This window comes from Bufo bufo, chromosome 4, assembly GCF_905171765.1.
Source record: "Bufo bufo chromosome 4, aBufBuf1.1, whole genome shotgun sequence".
Lineage (NCBI taxonomy): Eukaryota > Metazoa > Chordata > Amphibia > Anura > Bufonidae > Bufo > Bufo bufo.
The window spans coordinates 168,949,584-168,969,718 of NC_053392.1; the positions used below are offsets into that span (position 1 = coordinate 168,949,584).

The 20,135-nt window shown below is 44.7% G+C and overlaps 1 protein-coding gene across 1 annotated transcript in view; it reads left to right on the forward strand.

Annotated features, from left to right (window-relative positions):
- MED12L (mediator complex subunit 12L) overlaps positions 1-20,135 on the forward strand; it is a 692,480-nt gene that overhangs the window by 81,345 nt on the left and 591,000 nt on the right. The window contains exons 9-10 of the mRNA XM_040429951.1: positions 50-149; positions 12,725-12,861. Of these exons, the coding sequence (XP_040285885.1) occupies positions 50-149; positions 12,725-12,861 (237 nt within the window). The remainder of the gene's footprint in view (positions 1-49; positions 150-12,724; positions 12,862-20,135) is intronic.

Genomic DNA, 20,135 nt, shown 5'->3' on the forward strand with positions numbered 1-20,135 from the left:
GGTCATGAAACAATCCAGTAATTATGAACAGAACATAATTATTTTTCAGGTTCGAGCTAAGGTTTATGAAGTTGAACAGCAGATTAAAGTAAGAGGTCAGGCTGTGGAAGTCCGGTGGTCATTTGATAAGTGCCAAGAATCAGCTGCAGGTAAGATGGGGCCTAAATGACAATATGAATAGCATCTTTCTTTTCTCCATAGATTTGTAGATTTAAGACATTTTAGCAACACCATGTCAGATAGTAGACTCGCCCAAACATAAGCAGATCAAGGGGTTAACGTGTCTGCTGTTTGACAGGATCAGCTTCTATTGCTGTGGGAACCTCTATGTAAGTACTAATTTTCTCTACAGGGAAAATAAAGAATTACATAGCAATAAATGTCCTCCTGCCAAAATGCACATAAAACTGATTAGGGTAACACCCGCTATTAGACAATCCTATAATAACCTCTATTTTCTGCTGGTTTTCCACAATGTTATAGAGGTTTCCAGTGAGCAACATCTGGCATATCGTCTGGAGTGGAAAGAATACCCGTGTGCCTTTAGAGAAGACATTAGTTGCCATAGGTTCAGATTCAAACATAATATCACAAATTGATCATAAAAATGTGCATAATATGCTAAATTCATAGCATTGAAGTTTGAGTCAATCACCCAACCTATATATATTGAATAAGACATTGACCTTCTTCCAGTGCCTTGTATGTTAATGTAGTGGTTATGATGTACAGTTCAGAAACATACTAGTCTGAACTACAGTGTTACTAGTATGCAGGGCAAGCATCCCTAAAAATATATGTTTCAAGTGTGCCTTAAGGACCAGGCCAATTTTTTATAATAATCTTGATTTATTGAAAGTTACTGACTAATATACAACTAAAACACTAGGAGTGAAGACCCTGCCTGCAAGAGCTTACAATCTATAAGGAAGTGGGGGTTGATTGTGATATGAAGTAGTCCAAGCCATCTTTGTACTGAAAGGAGTGGTGTAGGCCAATCTGCATGTGCTAGTGCTTTGGGTGTAGGACTGTCAGAAGAGTGTGTGTGTGTGTGTGGGGGGGGGCGCTACTAAGGGAATAGTCAGTTTATAAAGCATGTTAAGTAGTGTTAAAGCATCCAAAGTGGAATTTGATTAAAAGTTTAGGAAAAATTTGATTCACAATAATTCTGAATTTCCTGACACTTTGTGGTAATGTCTTTTTCCTAAAATGGTGGCTACACGTGTTAAAGTGAAAATAAGAAGCCCCGAAACGCAAGATGACCCATTAAAGCCTGCAGCCATCCAATCCGCAGATAGCCAGCCCCTGTGTTCTCACTGCCCTTTAACCACCTCCGGACCGCCTAACGCAGGATCGCGTTCCGGAGGTGGCAGCCCTGCGCAGAGTCACGCATATATGCGTCATCTCGCGATGGCCGAGATTTCCTGTGAACGCGCGCACACAGGCGCGCGCGCTCACAGGAACGGAAGGTAAGAGAGTTGATCTCCAGCCTGCCAGCGGCGATCGTTCGCTGGCAGGCTGGAGATGTGTTTTATTTAACCCCTAACAGGTATATTAGACGCTGTTTTGATAACAGCGTCTAATATACCTGCTACCTGGTCCTCTGGTGGTCCCCTTTGTTTGGATCGACCACCAGAGGACACAGGTAGCTCAGTAAAGTAGCACCAAGCACCACTACACTACACTACACCCCCCCCCCCGTCACTTATTAACCCCTTATTAGCCCCTGATCACCCCTGATCACCCCATATAGACTCCCTGATCACCCCCCTGTCATTGATTACCCCCCTGTCATTGATCAACCCCCTGTAAAGCTCCATTCAGACGTCCGCATGATTTTTACGGATCCACTGATAGATGGATCGGATCCGCAAAACGCATCCGGACGTCTGAATGAAGCCTTACAGGGGCGTGATCAATGACTGTGGTGATCACCCCATATAGACTCCCTGATCACCCCCCTGTCATTGATTACCCCCCTGTAAAGCTCCATTCAGACGTCCGCATGATTTTTACGGATGCACTGATAGATGGATCGGATCCGCAAAACGCATCCGGACGTCTGAATGAAGCCTTACAGGGGCATGATCAATGACTGTGGTGATCACCCCATATAGACTCCCTGATCACCCCCTGTCATTGATTACCCCCCTGTAAAGCTCCATTCAGATGTCCGCATGATTTTTACGGATGCACTGATAGATGGATCCGATCCGCAAAACGCATCCGGACGTCTGAATGAAGCCTTACAGGGGCATGATCAATGACTGTGGTGATCACCCCATATAGACTCCCTGATCACCCCCCTGTAAAGCTCCATTCAGATGTCCGCATGATTTTTACGGATGCACTGATAGATGGATCCGATCCGCAAAACGCACACGGACGTCTGAATGAAGCCTTACAGGGGCATGATCAATGACTGTGGTGATCACCCCATATAGACTCCCTGATCACCCCCCTGTAAAGCTCCATTCAGATGTCCGCATGATTTTTACGGATGCACTGATAGATGGATCCGATCCGCAAAACGCATCCGGACGTCTGAATGAAGCCTTACAGGGGAGTGATCAATGACTGTGGTGATCACCCCATGTAGACTCCCTGATCACCCCCCTGTCATTGATTACCCCCCTGTAAAGCTCCATTCAGATGTCCGCATGATTTTTACGGATGCACTGATAGATGGATCGGATCCGCAAAACGCATCCGGACGTCTGAATGAAGCCTTACAGGGGCATGATCAATGACTGTGGTGATCACCCCATATAGACTCCCTGATCACCCCCCTGTAAAGCTCCATTCAGATGTACGCATGATTTTTACGGATGCACTGATAGATGGATCCGATCCGCAAAACGCATCCGGACGTCTGAATAAAGCCTTACAGGGGCATGATCAATGACTGTGGTGATCACCCCATATAGACTCCCTGATCACCCCCCTGTAAAGCTCCATTCAGATGTCCGCATGATTTTTACGGATGCACTGATAGATGGATCCGATCCGCAAAACGCATCCGGACGTCTGAATGAAGCCTTACAGGGGCATGATCAATGACTGTGGTGATCACCCCATATAGACTCCCTGATCAACCCCCTGTCATTGATCACCACCCCTGTCATTGATCACCCCCCTGTCATTGATCACCCCTCTGTAAGGCTCCATTCAGACATTTTTTTGGCCCAAGTTAGCGGAATTATTTTTTTTTTTTCTTACAAAGTCTCATATTCCACTAACTTGTGTCAAAAAATAAAATCTCACATGAACTCACCATACCCCTCACGGAATCCAAATGCGTAAAATTTTTTAGACATTTATATTCCAGACTTCTTCTCACGCTTTAGGGCCCCTAGAATGCCAGGGCAGTATAAATACCCCACATGTGACCCCATTTCGGAAAGAAGACACCCCCAGGTATTCCGTGAGGGGCATATTGAGTCCATGAAAGATTGAAATTTTTGTCCCAAGTTAGCGGAACGGGAGACTTTGTGAGAAAAAAATAAAAAATATCAATTTCCGCTAACTTGTGCCAAAAAAAAAAAATTTCTATGAACTCGCCATGCCCCTCATTGAATACCTTGGGGTGTCTTATTTCCAAAATGGGGTCACATGTGGGGTATTTATACTGCCCTGGCATTCTAGGGGCCCCAAAGCGTGAGAAGAAGTCTGGTATCCAAATGTCTAAAAATGCCCTCCTAAAAGGAATTTGGGCACCTTTGCGCATCTAGGCTGCAAAAAAGTGTCACACATCTGGTATCGCCATACTCAGGAGAAGTTGGGGAATGTGTTTTGGGGTGTCATTTTACATATACCCATGCTGGGTGAGAGAAATATCTTGGTCAAATGCCAACTTTGTATAAAAAAATGGGAAAAGTTGTCTTTTGCCAAGATATTTCTCTCACCCAGCAAGGGTATATGTAAAATGACACCCCAAAACACATTCCCCAACTTCTCCCGAGTACGGAGATACCACATGTGTGACACTTTTTTGCAGCCTAGGTGGGCAAAGGGGCCCATATTCCAAAGAGCACCTTTAGGATTTCACAGGTCATTTACCTACTTACCACACATTAGGGCCCCTGGAAAATGCCAGGGCAGTATAACTACCCCACAAGTGACCCCATTTTGGAAAGAAGACACCCCAAGGTATTCCGTGAGGGGCATGGCGAGTTCCTAGAATTTTTTATTTTTTGTCACAAGTTAGTGGAAAATGATGATTTTTTTTTTTTTTTTTTCATACAAAGTCTCATATTCCACTAACTTGTGACAAAAAATAAAAACTTCCATGAACTCACTATGCCCATCAGCGAATACCTTGGGGTCTCTTCTTTCCAAAATGGGGTCACTTGTGGGGTAGTTATACTGCCCTGGCATTCTAGGGGCCCAAATGTGTGGTAAGGAGTTTGAAATCAAATTCTGTAAAAAATGACCTGTGAAATCCGAAAGGTGCTCTTTGGAATATGGGCCCCTTTGCCCACCTAGGCTGCAAAAAAGTGTCACACATCTGGTATCGCCATACTCAGGAGAAGTTGGGGAATGTGTTTTGGGGTGTCATTTTACATATACCCATGCTGGGTGAGAGAAATATCTTGGAAAAAGACAACCTTTCCCATTTTTTTATACAAAGTTGGCATTTGACCAAGATATTTATCTCACCCAGCATGGGTATATGTAAAATGACACCCCAAAACACATTCCCCACCTTCTCCTGAGTACGGCAATACCAGATGTGTGACACTTTTTTGCAGCCTAGGTGGGCAAAGGGGCCCATATTCCAAAGAGCACCTTTCGGATTTCACAGGTCATTTTTTACAGAATTTGATTTCAAACTCCTTACCACACATTTGGGCCCCTAGAATGCCAGGGCAGTATAACTACCCCACAAGTGACCCCATTTTGGAAAGAAGAGACCCCAAGGTATTCGCTGATGGGCATAGTGAGTTCATGGAAGTTTTTATTTTTTGTCACAAGATCCATAGGAGACAGCACAGTTTGCATCAATCCCTGTGTAGGACAAAGAGCTATTGAATTGAACGGTGTCCACCTTGTTCAATAGATAAGCAATTCCATTAGGCCTTGATTCTTAAATTAGTGTGAATAACATGTCTAATTCTAATGTTATTGGGGTTCCACGTTCTTTAATAGATAAAGAATTCCATTAGGCCTTTATCCTCAAATTGGGGTGAATAACCTGTCTCCTTCAACTGGTATTGGGGTGTCCACCTTGTGTAATACATAAGCATTTCTATTACACCTTAATTCTCTAATTTCGGTGAATAACCTTTCTAATTCTACTGTTATTGGGGTATCCACCTTGTTTAATAAATAAACAATTCTATTAGGTCTTGATTCTCAATTTGGGGTGGATAACCTGTCTTGTTCCACTGTTATTGGGGTGTCCACCATGTTTAATAGATAAAATAATTCTATTGGGCCTTGATTCTTAAATAGGGGTGAATAACTTGTTTAGTTCTACTGTTATTGGGGCGTCTAGTAGATAAACAATTATAGTTGAGCGAACCCGAACTGTAAAGGTCGGGTTCGTACCGAACTTTAGGGTTTTTGGTACCCGGACCTGAACCCGAACATTTCTGTAAAAGATCAGGTTTGAGTTCGGTGTTCGGTGATTTTAATGGCGTGTTTTGAAAAGCTGCGGGGAAGCCAATCAACAAGCGTTTAACTATTGTGCCCTTGGAAGCCATCACAGCCATGCCTACTAATGTCATGGCTGTGATTGGCCGGTGCAGCATGTGACCCAGCCTCTATATAAGCTGGAGTCACGTAGCGCTGCAAGTCACTCTGCTGTGCTTAGTGTAGGGAGAGGATGCTGCTGCTGTAAGGGAGAGAATAGAAAATAATCTGATATCAGAACTTGGTGTTAACTCTGCGATCTACAGCGATTTTTTATATTTTTTTGTGGGTGCAATGCAACATTTTTGTACCCTGCCCTGAGCCCAGTGACACAGAAGTTTTAATCCATCTGTTAGTTAGGTGCGCGTCGGCGGCCATTTTGTGCAAGTGCAGTGCACCAGTGCCAGGGACAATAATTTAATCCTGTTCTTGTAGTTCACTGCATATGTGTCTGGGGAAGGGAAAATAATATAGGTAATCCGTCAGTTCAGGGGCCCAGGGGGGGACATATTCAAATTTTTTCCTGTAAAGTACCCCTGTGCTGCATATGTGACAGTGAAAATCTATTCAGTCAATCCATCTGTTTGATTCTAAGGGGACAAATTCCCTTTTTTTGGCGTTTAAGTACCCCTGCGGCCAGCACTGCATACCTGACAGTGAAAATCAATTCAGTAAATCCATCGGTTAGATTCTGGGGGGGACAAATTCACTTTTTTTGCCATTCAAGTACCGCCAGTGCATACCTGACAGTGAAAATAATTCAATTAAATTAGTCTGTCACATATTTGTGTGACCTAAAGCAATTTTTTCTCTTTCTGACTCTGGCACTGCATTTCTTATAAAACCAGTAAATACTGCAGTTACATAGTTTAGTGACAAATTCCCATTTTTGTGATAGAAAGTACATTTGCGGCCTGCGCTGCATTTCTGACAGTCCAATAAAACCGTTAAATACTGCTGTTACATTGTTGGTTGAAAAAAAATCACACTTTTTGTGCTAGATAGTACATTTTCAGCCTGCGCTGCATTTCTTGCAGTCCAATAAAACCGTTAAATACTGCTGTTACATTGTCGGTTGAAAAAAAACTCACTTTTTGTGCTAGATAGTACATCTGCGGCCTGCACTGCATTTCTGACAGTCAAAAAAAACCCAGTAAATACTGGCGTTACATTGTCGGTTGACAAATTCCCATTTTTGTGCTAGATAGTAGTTACATAGTTACAAACGTCCATCAAGTTCAACCAAGGGATAGGTGGGGACGCGAATCCCAGAAGGAATTGAGACTCAGATTTCTACACGTTTTCATAAGCATTTATGTTTTTTACTTTTAAGAATTCATCGAAACCCTATCCACTGTTCCTGCTGTGACCACCTCCTGAGGAAGTCTATTCGACAGATTCACAGTTCTTACAGTGAAAAAGTTTTGACGCTTCTGGAGACTGAACTTTTTCTTCTTCAGTCGGAGGCAGTGCCCCCCTGTCTTTTGAGCATGTTTTACATGGAACAGTTTTTCTCCGTATTTTTTGTATGCCACAATTATATACTTGTACAGGTTAATCATGTCCCCCCTTAGACGTCTCTTCTCAAGACTAAATAAATTCAATTCTTTTAATCTTTCTTCATAACTAAGACCCTCCATGTCCCTTATCAGTTTAGTCGCTCTCCTCTGTACTTTTTCCAGCTGTAGTGCGTCCTTTCTATGTACTGGTGCCCAGAACTGAACTGCGTATTCCAGATGAGGCCGCACCAACGCTTTGTAAAGTGGTAATATTACATCCCTGACCTGCGAGTACATGCCTCGTTTAATGCATGACAATATCCTGGTGGCCTTAGAAGCAGCTGATTGACATTGTATGCTATAATTTAATCTACCATTCACAAGGACACCCAAATCCTTCTCTATAAGTGACTCTCCCAGTGCTACATCCCCTAGGACATATGAAGCACAGATATTATTACTACCAAGATGCATAACTTTATATTTGTCCACATTGAACCTCATTTGCCAAGTCAGCTTGTATTTTATGGACATCTTCCATAGACCGTACAGTTCTACACAGCTTAGTGTCATCTGCAAAAATAGATATGGTGCTATTAATCCCAGCCTGCACTGCATTGCTGACAGTCAAATAAAACCAGTAAATACAGCTGTTAGATTGTAAGGGGGGGCGGGGGACATTTCCACAGTTATCAGGCCAGTCATTCACAAATGGCTTGGAGGGTGTGTTCCAGCACTGCATACCTGACAGTGAAGTAATTTTAAAACATTCGTCTGTTACATTGTTGGGTGAAATAAACCCATTTCTTGCTGTCAAGTACCCCTGCACTGCATAACTGACAGGGAACTTAATTCATTAAAATTGGCGGTTACAAAGCATTTTTTGGCTGTGAAGCCATAGATAGTCGCCAACAACACTGTTTTTTATTTTATTTATTTTTTTACATTTTTTTAAAAAATAAATTAGGGTAGGGCCCAAAACATTGGGAAATATAAAAAAGAAAACAAAGAGTAAGTGCGCTGCAGTATAACAATGGCTGGGTAAGGCCGGTATACATGTCTATTCTGCACAAGGTACGGACAAGTTCTGTGGGATCCATGCCTGGTTCTTTTTAATGAACGTGAGCTTGTCCACATTGGCTGTGGACAGGCGGCTGCGCTTGTCTGTGATTACACCCCCTGCCGTGCTAAACAAACGTTCAGATAATACACTGGCTGCAGGACAGGCCAGCACCTCCAAGGCGTAAAGGGCAAGCTCAGGCCATGTGCCCAATTTGAAGACCCAGAAGTTGAATGGGGCAGACCCAGTGGCGTAGCTAGAAATGACTGGGCCCCACAGCAAATTTTTTTAATGGGGCCCCCCTCCCCCAGTCATTTTTTTGCAAACCCTTCCTTTCATGCCGCCCCCATTCCTGTGGCTACTAAAGATCGCTCTCTCAGACCAGGCCCGGCAGCTGTTCCATCCGTTTTCTACACTGTCTATACTGCCACTGTATATAATTTAATTGTGTAATACTGTTGAGGGAGCCCTGACGAAGTCTTTTAGTCCTCCTCCTCTAGGATGGGCCCCATCTAGGTCAGGGCCCCAAATCAGCCGCTTCCCCTGCTTCCCCTGTAGCTATGCCCCTTGGCAGACCCATCAGTCAGTACGTGTAGGCGTGTGCACACATACTGTTTCACCATGTTGCTGAAATGCTGCCTCCTGCTAAGACGTTCCATATCAGCTGGTGGTGCTGGTTGTTGTGGCTTGCTGACAAAGCTTTTCCACATTTCGGCCATGCTAACCCTGCCTTCTGAGGTGGTGACGGTGCCCCAGCTGCGTTGGCGACTTCTTCCTCCTCCTCCTCTGCCCTCGCCTTGTGCTTCCACTGAGCCCCCGGTGTCAGGTGTGAATGCCATCAGCAGCGCATCTACCATCGTTCGCATCTTACGATCACGCTCCAGTGATGGAATTAAGGATGGCACGTTGTCCTTGTAACGGGGATCCAGCAGGGTGGCCACCCAGTAATCAGCACTGGTTAGAATGTGGGCAACTCAGCGGTCATTGCGCAGGCACTGCAGCATGTAGTCGCTCATGTGTGCCAGGCTGCCCAGAGGCAATGACAAGCTGTCCTCTGTGGGAGGTGTATCGTCTGTGTCCTCTGTATCCCCCCAGCCACGCTCCAGTGATGCCCATGAGCAGCTTTGGGTGCCACCTTGCTGTGAACACGGTTCCTCCTCCTCCTTCTCATCCTCCAGAACTGTGCCCTGGCTGGACAATTGTGTACCTGGCCTATGTTGGTGCAGGAACCCACCGTCCGAGCCACTTGTACAGTATATGACTGGACACAATTCACAGTAATGATTTGAGATACAAATGTTGTAAGAACAATTAACTGTATCACTGATTTGTTATCCTACTAAAACTTAACTTTTATCAGATAATTTATAAAAAATATGTCCCAAATTTGTAGTAATAGATGACTGCATATGAAAAAAGGTCTGACTACGCACATATATCAACAATACAATACACTGGGTGTGGATGAGAATGTAGTTTGACCACTTATTATGATCACCACTCACGGTTTGTTGTGTATGAGATGCGTGATGGCTTGGAATCCAGGCAGCTAGGTGGTCCAGTTGGATCCGCGGTGATCCCTTTATCTGCTGAGAAAGTGGATCCAGTAATGTTTAGTTACTGATAATCTTGGATAATAGGTCAGGCAGGTAGGAATATATCCCTGGTGAACTGTTTTTTCCCTGCCTGAAAGCGGAGAGGTCTCCCGCCTATATGCGGGAGAATCACCCCCTAAGGAGTGACCCCACTTCTCGGTGGCTGGCCCTATTATTCTCACCCTATACGTTGTCTCCAGGTGCCGGCCTAGTCAGATATCTTTTTCAATAGTCGTTCCCGACGCGTTTCCTCTGACAGGCAATGCTGTCAGATTCATCAGGGGTTATACAGAAGATGCAAGTACGGTATAATAACCGTTAGCTCAATCGCTCATTGTGGTGTCCCAGCTGAATAGATGCAGTCCACGATAAGTCCATAATAAGTGGTCAAACTACATTCTCATCCACACCCAGTGTATTGTATTGTTGATATATGTGCGTAGTCAGACCTTTTTTCATATGCAGTCATCTATTACTACAAATTTGGGACATATTTTTTATAAATTATCTGATAAAAGTTAAGTTTTAGTAGGATAACAAATCAGTGATACAGTATATGACTGGCCTTAAAAGTCATATATATAGTTGTGTTTGTTTATTTAGTTTATCTGCCTTTATAGTTATGTAAATATGTTTAAGTAAATTTGTAAATAGTGTGTGAATGGGCATGAATGAGTGGTTTGAGTGAAAGGGGGGAGTTGTAGGGTGGGAGGCTGGTCGGGTTAATTTTCTCTTGTGGAAATGTTCCTTGTATGGTTTTTGTTACGATTTATAATGAAAATTCCTGATAACCGTGGAAATGTTACCCAACAATCTAACCAACAAATTTAAGAAAATTATTTGCTTGTCACATCTGAAGCTCAGGCAGCAGGGGTCCTTGACCGCCAATAAAAGTGAATTTGTCCCCCCAGGATCTAAGAGCTGGATTTACTGAATTGATTTTCACTGTCAGGTGTTCAGGAATTTCTGCACCACCAAATTCAGCACATGCGCCAGGCAAGGGATGTGGATCAAACAGGCTAGGCCCAGAGCTGCTACGAGATTTTGCCCATTATCGCACACCACCAGGCCGGGCTTGAGGCTCAGTGGCACCAACCGCTCAACGGTCTGTTGTTCCATGGCCGTCCACAGCTCCTGCGCTGTGTGGGGTTTTTCCCCCAAACAGATGTGTTTCAAAACAGTTTACTGTCGTTTTCCCCTGGCTGTGCTGAAGTTGGTGGTGAAGGTGTTATGCTGAGCAGATGATGAGGTGGTAGATGAGGAAGCGGAGTAGGAAGAGGAGGCAACAGGAGGCAAAGAGAAATGCCTCGCAATCCTCGGAGGCGGAAAGACATGCGCCAAACTGCTATCCGCCTCAGGCCCAGTCGCCACTACATTTACCCAGTGTGCTGTTAGGGAGATATAACGTCCCTGCCCGTGCTTACTGGTCCACGTATCGGTGGTTATGTGGACTTTGCCACAGATGGCGTTGTGCAGTGCACACCTGATTTTGTCCCCCACTTGGTTGTGCAGGGAAGGGATGGCTTGCCTGGAAAAGTTGTGGCGGCTGGGAACCACTTACTGTGGGACAGCCACCGCCATAAGTTTTTTGTTTTTTATAAGTCTCCATCTCCACCAGACGGAATGACAGCATTTCAAAAGCCAGGAATTTTGAAATCCTGGCATTCAGGGCCAGAGATCGCCGGTGGGTATGGGGGTACTTCCTCTTTCTCTTTCTCTCCAGTGTTTGGGAGATGGAGAGCTGAACACTTCCATGGGACAGTGTGGAGATGCTTGGTGACGGTGAAAGACGTGGTGGCGTTGCTGCCACATCCTCTGTTTGCGGGGTGGCAGGTGCCACTGTCACTCACTTTTGCTCAGGTTTAGAACGTTTATTTTAATTTTTTATGTATTTTATGTTATTTTAAGTCATTTCCCTATCCACATTTGTTTGCAGGGCACTTGTCCTACTCTAACCCCCATTTTGCTTCCTCTTGCAGCCCTCTAGCTCTTTCCAGGACTTTTTTAGAGCCATTTTTGTGCCCAAAAGTTCGGGTTCCCATTGACTTCAATGGGGTTCGGGTTCAGGGTCAAGTTCGGGTCAAGTTCGGGTCCCGAACTCAAACTTCTTTGTGAAGTTTGGCCGAACCCGGCGAACTCGAACATCCAGGTGTCCGCTCAACTCTATAAACAATTTATTTAGGCCTTGATTCTTAAATTTGGGTAAATAACCTCTCTAATTCTACTGTTTTTGGGGTGTCCACATTGTTTGATAGATAATTCAACTAGGCTTTGATTCTCAGATTGGAGTGAATAACCTGCCTCCTTCAACTGTTATTGGGGTGTCCATCTTGTCTAATAGATAAAGAATTCCATAGTGACCATATTAAAATACATGCCACAAAAATAAATGAAATTTCTCATTTAGTTCTATTCAGAATTGCTGAAGAAAAGGTTTGTGTTTCTTAGCTGTACTTATACAGAGTATTATACTGTCATATAAGGCCATCTGTCAGCAGATTTGTACCTATGGACCTGTCTGACCTGTTACATGTGCACTTGGCAGCTGAAGGCATCTGTGTTGGTCCCATGTTCGTATGTGCCTGCATTGCTGAGAAAAATTGCTGAGTTCACTTGTGTTGTTGTCCATTATTAGGGGCACCTAAACTGATCCGAACAGATCAAATTATGTTTTGTTCGAATTACGCATGCAGGGCTAATCTCTCTGCTGTTTTTGATGGAATCTGCGATGGAGGCAGATGTGAACAAGAATAAGCCCTTACCGAAAAAAAGCTGTCAATCCCTGTATGTGGGCGAGAGAATCCAGGACTGGGGCAGGCCTTGCAGAAATTCTATCATACAAAAGCTATATATCACCATGATCAGCATCATATGCCAGCATTATTTTACACATACTGTAAAACAACAGCTTTAACTGACTCTCCTTTATTTTTCAGGTGGTACTATTAACAGAGTTTTGCACACATTGGAAGTTTTAGATCGGCATTGTTTTGACAGACTGGATTCCACTAACTCTTTGGATACCTTGTACTATAAGATATTTTGCATAAATCAAAATAAGGACAGCCAGGAGGTAAAATAATATCTTAAAAGATTGTTTCCATATCTAAAAATAAATGAAATTATGGCAAACTGAAAATCATGAAACTAGTACACTGTGCTCAGGGGCGTAACTACCATAGCGGCACACTATGCGACTGCTATGGGGCCCAGGGCAAGAGGAGGCCCAGTCTTAGTTTGGACTATCCCCTCTTTTACTAGAGGTGAAAACCTGGTCAGGACTCTACCCTCTAAAGGAACAACTTTAAGCAAATGAGGCAGTGGAAAAATGGCCCAAGGCTCAACGGTTTAGGCAGAAACCCTTTTGTCCTGTGTCGGGGGCCCGGTTTGATCCTTGCTATGGGACCCTTACTTCTCTATGTATACCACTGACTGTGCTGAATTGTTCCCATATCTCTGCAGGCCCTTGCTGTTGTAGTGACCATATGACTGGGGGGATTTAACTTAAGCTAGCCTAGCATGCTATACCGTACTGTAACTTTCAGCAATCTGATACTGTTTAGCCAAACATACAGTAACAGCAAAGACATGTTTGCTAAAGATAATTCATACTGCAGGAGAGTGGCCTGTGAAATGCATCCCAGGACGCTTGTGCAAAGGGGTTAGGAAAGGGAATTTGGCAGTGGCTACAATCTGTAATTAGATGACTTGTATAAGCCCTCCCATCTTTATACTGATGCAAAAAGGTTACCATAAGCTTTAAAGGATTAAACCCACCTCAGATATTGATGGCATATAGCTAGGGTATGCTACCAATGTCAAATAGGGGCAGGTCCCACCTCTGGGACCTGCTCCGATTTCCAGAACAGGGCCCCTGAAGTGAAAGAGCACACGCGATGTGCAGTGTGCTCCCTATTCACTGCTATGGGAGTTTTGCCAAGCAAACGCACTTGACTGTTTTCGAATACCCATACCAATGAATAGAGAGAGCACTGCGCATGCGTGGCCACGTCCCCATTCACCTCTATGAAACTGCTGGAAATCTGAGCCTTCACTAGGCTGTTTTCAGAACTCCCATAGTGGGGATTTGGTGCCCGCACTTGCATGGTACATTCGCCTTCACTATGGGAGGCCTATCCTGGAGATAGGAGTGAGTCCCAAAGGTGGTGCCTGCACTTATTTGACATTGGTGGCATATTCTGCTGCAAAGTTCCTATAGATTACAAAAGGAGTTGTAGAGTGAGGCTTGCTGCTGGATTTGGGTGCCAAGAAGACACAGCACATGGCTCTACGGACACTACGCTCAGCTAAACACTTGTCTTAGTTTCAGTGAACATTGGGATTCTCGCTGACTCCTACCAATCCAAACATTTGGCCAGCCATGGTGACACGTCAGACATTTTCTCAAAGTGCACTTCTTTAAATATGAGATTCATATGTTGTAATCTGGGAGTTAGATTTTGCTTCTTTCTCTTAGCGGAGTGTACGATTGTGTCATTTACTGTCTATGGGGAACTACGTATACAGTCATGTCCTTAATGTTAGTAGTATAATAAAATTAACAGCAGCCTTGGATATCGATGCTTGGCTACATTTATTGATGTTAGTTTCACATGCGACAATATTTATAACGTTTCGGCATACAATTGCCTTCGTCAGATACTACAGAAAAAGAAAATTTGAAATCATATTAGACATAAAGAACATAGCACATGACCAGTGATCATACAGAATTATACAAAATCAAGATAATTGTGGCATATGCATCATATATTGCGAAAATATCAAAGAAACAGATAAATAATGTTGGTATAGGTAATCAGGGTATCGAATACTGTACAGTAAGCAAAACCAAGAAATCCAGACAGGCAAGATGGTCATACACTGTAAGAGCGAGCCAATGGAGCGTGCTAAATTTTATCTGTCAACAATGCATTAAGGAATTTGAGGAATATGGAATAGGATCATAGGTGGTAATTTATACATACTACTGAGGTTATGATGTAATTTACCTATGCCGCAGGGAGAAGAGAGGAACAAAGTAGACAGATGCTAGATAGGGTATGCATGTACTCTGCATGCTTTGCTGGAAGTGGCGTCTGAAGAGGTGAGAGGTCTACTGGCTTATAAAGGCATGTGTGTAAAGTTTGTGGCGACATTTTCGCCAGGTTAAGAGGAGGGGATACGGAGAAGTTCAGGCCAGAGCGCACCCGTACCGGAAGTGGATGCGTTCCAGCCTGAGACGCATCTGGAGCATGCGCAACAGCAGCAAGCGCTCACCAACCGGAAGTGACGCGCTCAAGCCTCCGCCGCATCAAAGAGACACGGAACAGTAGGCAGAGCTCCTCACCCGGAAGTCAATGCGCTCCAGCGTGGAACGCACCACATCCAGCACTATAAAAAAGTCATGATGGTGACTAACTGTGCTAACCAATATACTATACCACTATAGAATAGTGTGGATAGAATGAAAAGAATAGTATATATAAGGTTTACAAGAAAGATGGCATAATAGCCAAATAGTCCAAAGAATGAACAGACACTAAAATAGGGATACATTTATAATTAGAGATAAAGTTAAATGTATAGAATAAAAGTCATACCATTATTACATAAAGAAGATGGAGATATACCAGTACAGTGAAAAGGTCAATGTTAAGTGGATAAGAAAAAGGATACCCATCTGCGGCACAGAAGTATTCTAGTGGGCCTAAAAGGAATGAAAGAAATAGAGGCATCATGATGACATGGTTATATAATATTCACATAGATACATATTATACAAATCATACAAAGCACTGGATCTCGTATTCCCGGTTAAGACCATTTGGTGAAAGACTATCCAGTCGATGGATCCAGTATGCTTCCCTCATTTTTAGCAGTCGAATTTGATCGCCGCCTCTTTGTGGTAACGAGACGTGTTCTAATACCTGGAATTTCAGCTGTGCAATGTTATGGCGCATTTGATGGAAGTGCGCCATAACATTGCACAGCTGAAATTCCAGGTATTAGAACACGTCTCGTTACCACGAAGAGGCGGCGATCGAATTCGACTGCTAAAAATGAGGGAAGCATACTGGATCCATCGACTGGATAGTCTTTCACCAAATGGTCTTAACCGTGAATACGAGATCCAGTGCTTTGTATAATATGTATCTATGTGATTTCAAATTTTCTTTTTCTGTAGTATCTGACAAAGGCAATTGTATGCCGAAACGTTATAAATATTGTCACATGTGAAACTAACATCAATAAATGTACCCAAGGATCAATATCCAAGGCTGCTGTTAATTTTATTATATCTATTGGGGTGGAACCCTACAGTCAGTCTCTATACAAAGTGCGCTGAATACAGATTTCATAATGTTAGTAGGACATGTAGATATGAGAAAATGCATTTTGACTTGCTAGGTTATTATCTCAATGAACATCTAATATGAATCCCTCAATGTGTGTGATTCCCTTAAAGGGGGTTTGAGGTTTGGGCAATGTTTCTGAAAAGGTTCTTCTTATCATAAGCTGATAGCTGTGACCTCCAGCTATCTGGTGTAGTTTATAGGGAAACATGGCAGCACAACACAGTTTCCATTGAAATCAGTCAGCTGTGTATATAATGAATATACATAATGCTGGGTCCTCTAAAGCAAGTGATTCTTGTGGTTGCTCTTTTCCCATGTGTGGGAAGTCTTAATGTATCCATGAAGTTCAGGCTTCCTCAGAATTATCTATTTCATCAAAAGGAAGCTGAAACAACCCCCAACTACTACATGAGCTGCTGATGAGTCTTTAATCTTGATTTCATTTACATCAGTGGAAACTATAGATTAATCTTAACGGCAAGGAATATTTCACAGGTCTCCATTTTTTTTCTAGTTAAAGACAACCTTTTTCTTAAGAAATATTCCCCATCATCTCAACTGTTTGGTTAGAAAACTATTCCCACCAGATGATTGCAGCAGACAGGTCATATGTTTGCTTATATTTTTAGGAAAATAAGTGACCCATGCAATTTTTGTAAACTAATCTCTAGAAAAGTGAAATAGAAAGAATATGGATCATCCCATACTCTTGTGAAGGGTTCTTATTTCATGCTTTTATATCTGCTATTTAAATGGGACATGCATTTCTTTATGCTTTTATATACAATGAATATGGTATTTCAAATTAAGAATCGTTGCAATATAAACACATAAACATATTGTTGTGATTTTTACATGTACATTACATTTTCCTCTCTAATTGTGCCCCCTGATATTTCTTTTGTGACCAAAATTCTGGTTCACCTTCTCCAGCATTCAGTGGTGGACTGAAATCTTCAGTAGCTTCCTCTTCCTTGTCTGCATAGTGATCATGTAGAGATGCAGGCGATGCCTTTCATTCATTCGTCCCCACTTCTAAATTCATAGAAATATATAATTAAATTTCTCTCTTGACAGTGAAGAAGGAAGTTTGGGAGAGGGGTGCTATATACCATAGTACTATTTATTAGTGGAACTGTTGGAGCTGTATGTGAGGGACCATTTTCTATGCAGGGGAGGAAGACAGGAGAACAGAGCATCAGTGACTGGGTCAATGCAAGGCACTCCTGGGAAATGCAGGTACTCGATGGTCACATGGCATGAGCTGATGTCCGAACACAGCTTGTTGGTGGGGGGGGGGCAAGATTAACGGCTAAAGTGAAGTGACTCTTAGCGGCTAAAGTGAAGTGACTCTTGAGGCAGGACGAGGGAAACTCCTTTGCTCATGACTTCTCAACAGAGAGAAGTTTTCTATGTGTCGTGCAGTATCAGAACTAGATGACTTCTGGTCTACAAGAACTGGGGTGGCGATATCTTTATGTCCCCATTTTCAGTATTTTTCAGTTGTGGTCGTGGCCACCAGGTACGTACCTGACCCTACCAGGGATACCTAACCCTAAGCGGTCAGAGTTGTGCCGCAACCGCGTCGTGGAGGGACACCTGAAAGAGGGCATCCCCTTTGAGAGTAGCAGGAAAAGGGGGCTGGGTGGGAGGGAGAACTCTGTACGCCGTACACGTGTGGGAGGGCGCCGGCCGCTGATGTAGGCAGCCAAGCCCCTCCCACAAATACAGGCCAATGAATCGGCCTTACACTTGTGGTCGTGGCCACCAGGTACGTACCTGACCCTACCAGGGATACCTAACCCTAAGCGGTCAGAGTTGTGCCGCAACCGCGTCGTGGAGGGACAGCTGAAAGAGGGCAAAAGACATACTGATAGGCAAAAGTAATTTATTGCGAGGTTATTACAAAGCCAGGTTCTGAAAAGCTGTTGACATTTCAGTATCGGGGTGAGGTATGTAACGGGTGAAACATGCCGAGTGCCAACGCCCTAATTTCTGAATGACATGTGCTGGTACTTGATGCTTGGACGCTGCTGATGCAGCGCCTATGCGGAACGAATGCCCTGAAATAGTGGAGGGGTCACAGCCCAGGCTGGCCACCAGTGACCTGACGTGGGATACGAACTGATGGGTGGTGAGTGGAACCACCCCGAAGGGCAATAGTGGACTGTTAGGCCCAGACCCCGACAAGGCGGACCGTAGCTGACGGAGCACCGTGACGGGGCACCATTGGTGTGAAGTGGGAAAGAAGGACACCGGGACAGGGGGGCCCACCTGGGAGGTCTTGGACGTCCTGAGCAGTAACGTGAACCCTTCGGTGTTCTGGACCAGCTGGCTGACCGTGAGGAACTTGCTACTGCCGGAAGAACAAGTGAACTCCCCAGGCCTCAGAAAGCCGTAAAAGGCTAAATAGATGGCAGATTTGAGTACCAGGCTGGGCAAAACCCCGAAAGGATTACTGTCCAGGACGTCGGATAGACTGCGGAAAAGGGGCCCGGTGACCGCCTGCCTACGCCCTTGGCCTTGATGTCCGCATTTGCTTAAGCCCTTGAGTGCGGCTTTGACAGCGTGCATGGCGAACACTGATGGTCGTTCGGGATGACTAACGGAGAGGAAATGTTGTACACCCGCTAGGTACGACCTCACCGTACTGTGGGAGAGCTTGTGCACTGAATGGCAATAGCCAATGAACGCCAGGATGTGATCTGGAAAACTGGATTCCCCCTGAGGACATTCCCCCTGGAACCTGCGGAACATCTTCCACCCGGTGTGGTACGCTCTGGTCGTGTTGGGCGAGAGGGAATTGTGAATCAGAGCGTGGGCCGTCTCAAGGTGGTCGATTACGCTAACATTAAGGACTCGTGAGGAGGAACGGTGGCGCCTGTCGCGTCTGCCTCTGGCATGACCTGAAAGAAACGGGAAAAGTTAGCTCTCGATAAGGCGTCGGCAGCCAAGTTTCGATCACCTGGCATATGCGCGCTATGAACGTGGAAATGGTGGTGTAGGGAGAGCTGTACTAACCGTCTAAGGAAGCACATGACATGACTTGACTTTGATGACCCACTGTCTATGATGTCTACCACGGCTGCGTTGTCGGTCACGAACAGGACGGACTGATTCGCCCAAAGACTGCCCCATATGTGAGCAGCTACCACAATGGGGTACAGCTCGAACAGTGCCGAGGTTTGAAGGAACCCTGGGATTAGTTCCACCTCGGCAGGCCATCCGTCTGCAACCCAGTGAGTGCCAAATATAGCGGCAAACCCTGTGCCGGCCGCCGCGTCTGAAAAGACTAAGGGGGACTGACACGACAGCTCGGGAACGAATAGGGACACCCCATTCCACCGGTCCAGAAAATGGTCCCACATACAGAGATCCGCTAAGGCCTGACTGTCCAGACGCACTGGGCTGTCCTGTTCTGGGGCGGAGCTTAAGAGCGCCAGTAGGCGGGATATGAACGTTCTGCCCTGCGGAATGATGCGCATGGCAAAATTTAACATGCCCAGTAGCGACTGAAGATCAGTCTTAGTGACCACTGACGTGACTGAAAACCTGTGGATCACTTCTCTGACTCTCGTTAGCTTGTCCGCAGGCAACCTGGCTAACATGCGTTGGGAGTCTAACTCGATGCCCAGAAAGGTGATGACGGTGGACGGGCCCTCCACTTTCTTGGAAGAAACTGGTACCCCCAACTGGGAGAAACACCTTAGCAGCTTCCCTAGCCCCAGAGGAGCAGCCCCTGGCCTCTCAATCAGTAGGAAGTCATCTAAGTAATGGATGACGAATTCGCAGCGAACCTTGTGTACCAGAACCCAGTGAAGGGCTTGAGCCAGCTGATCGAAGAGCCAGGGGCTGCTCTTGGAACCGAAGGTGAGTTTTGTGGCGAAGTAATACAGGCCCCTCCACCTGATACCGTGCCATTGCCAGAGTGCTGGCATGATGGGGAGCAATTTAAAGGCGTCCGATATATCTGCTTTGGACAACACGG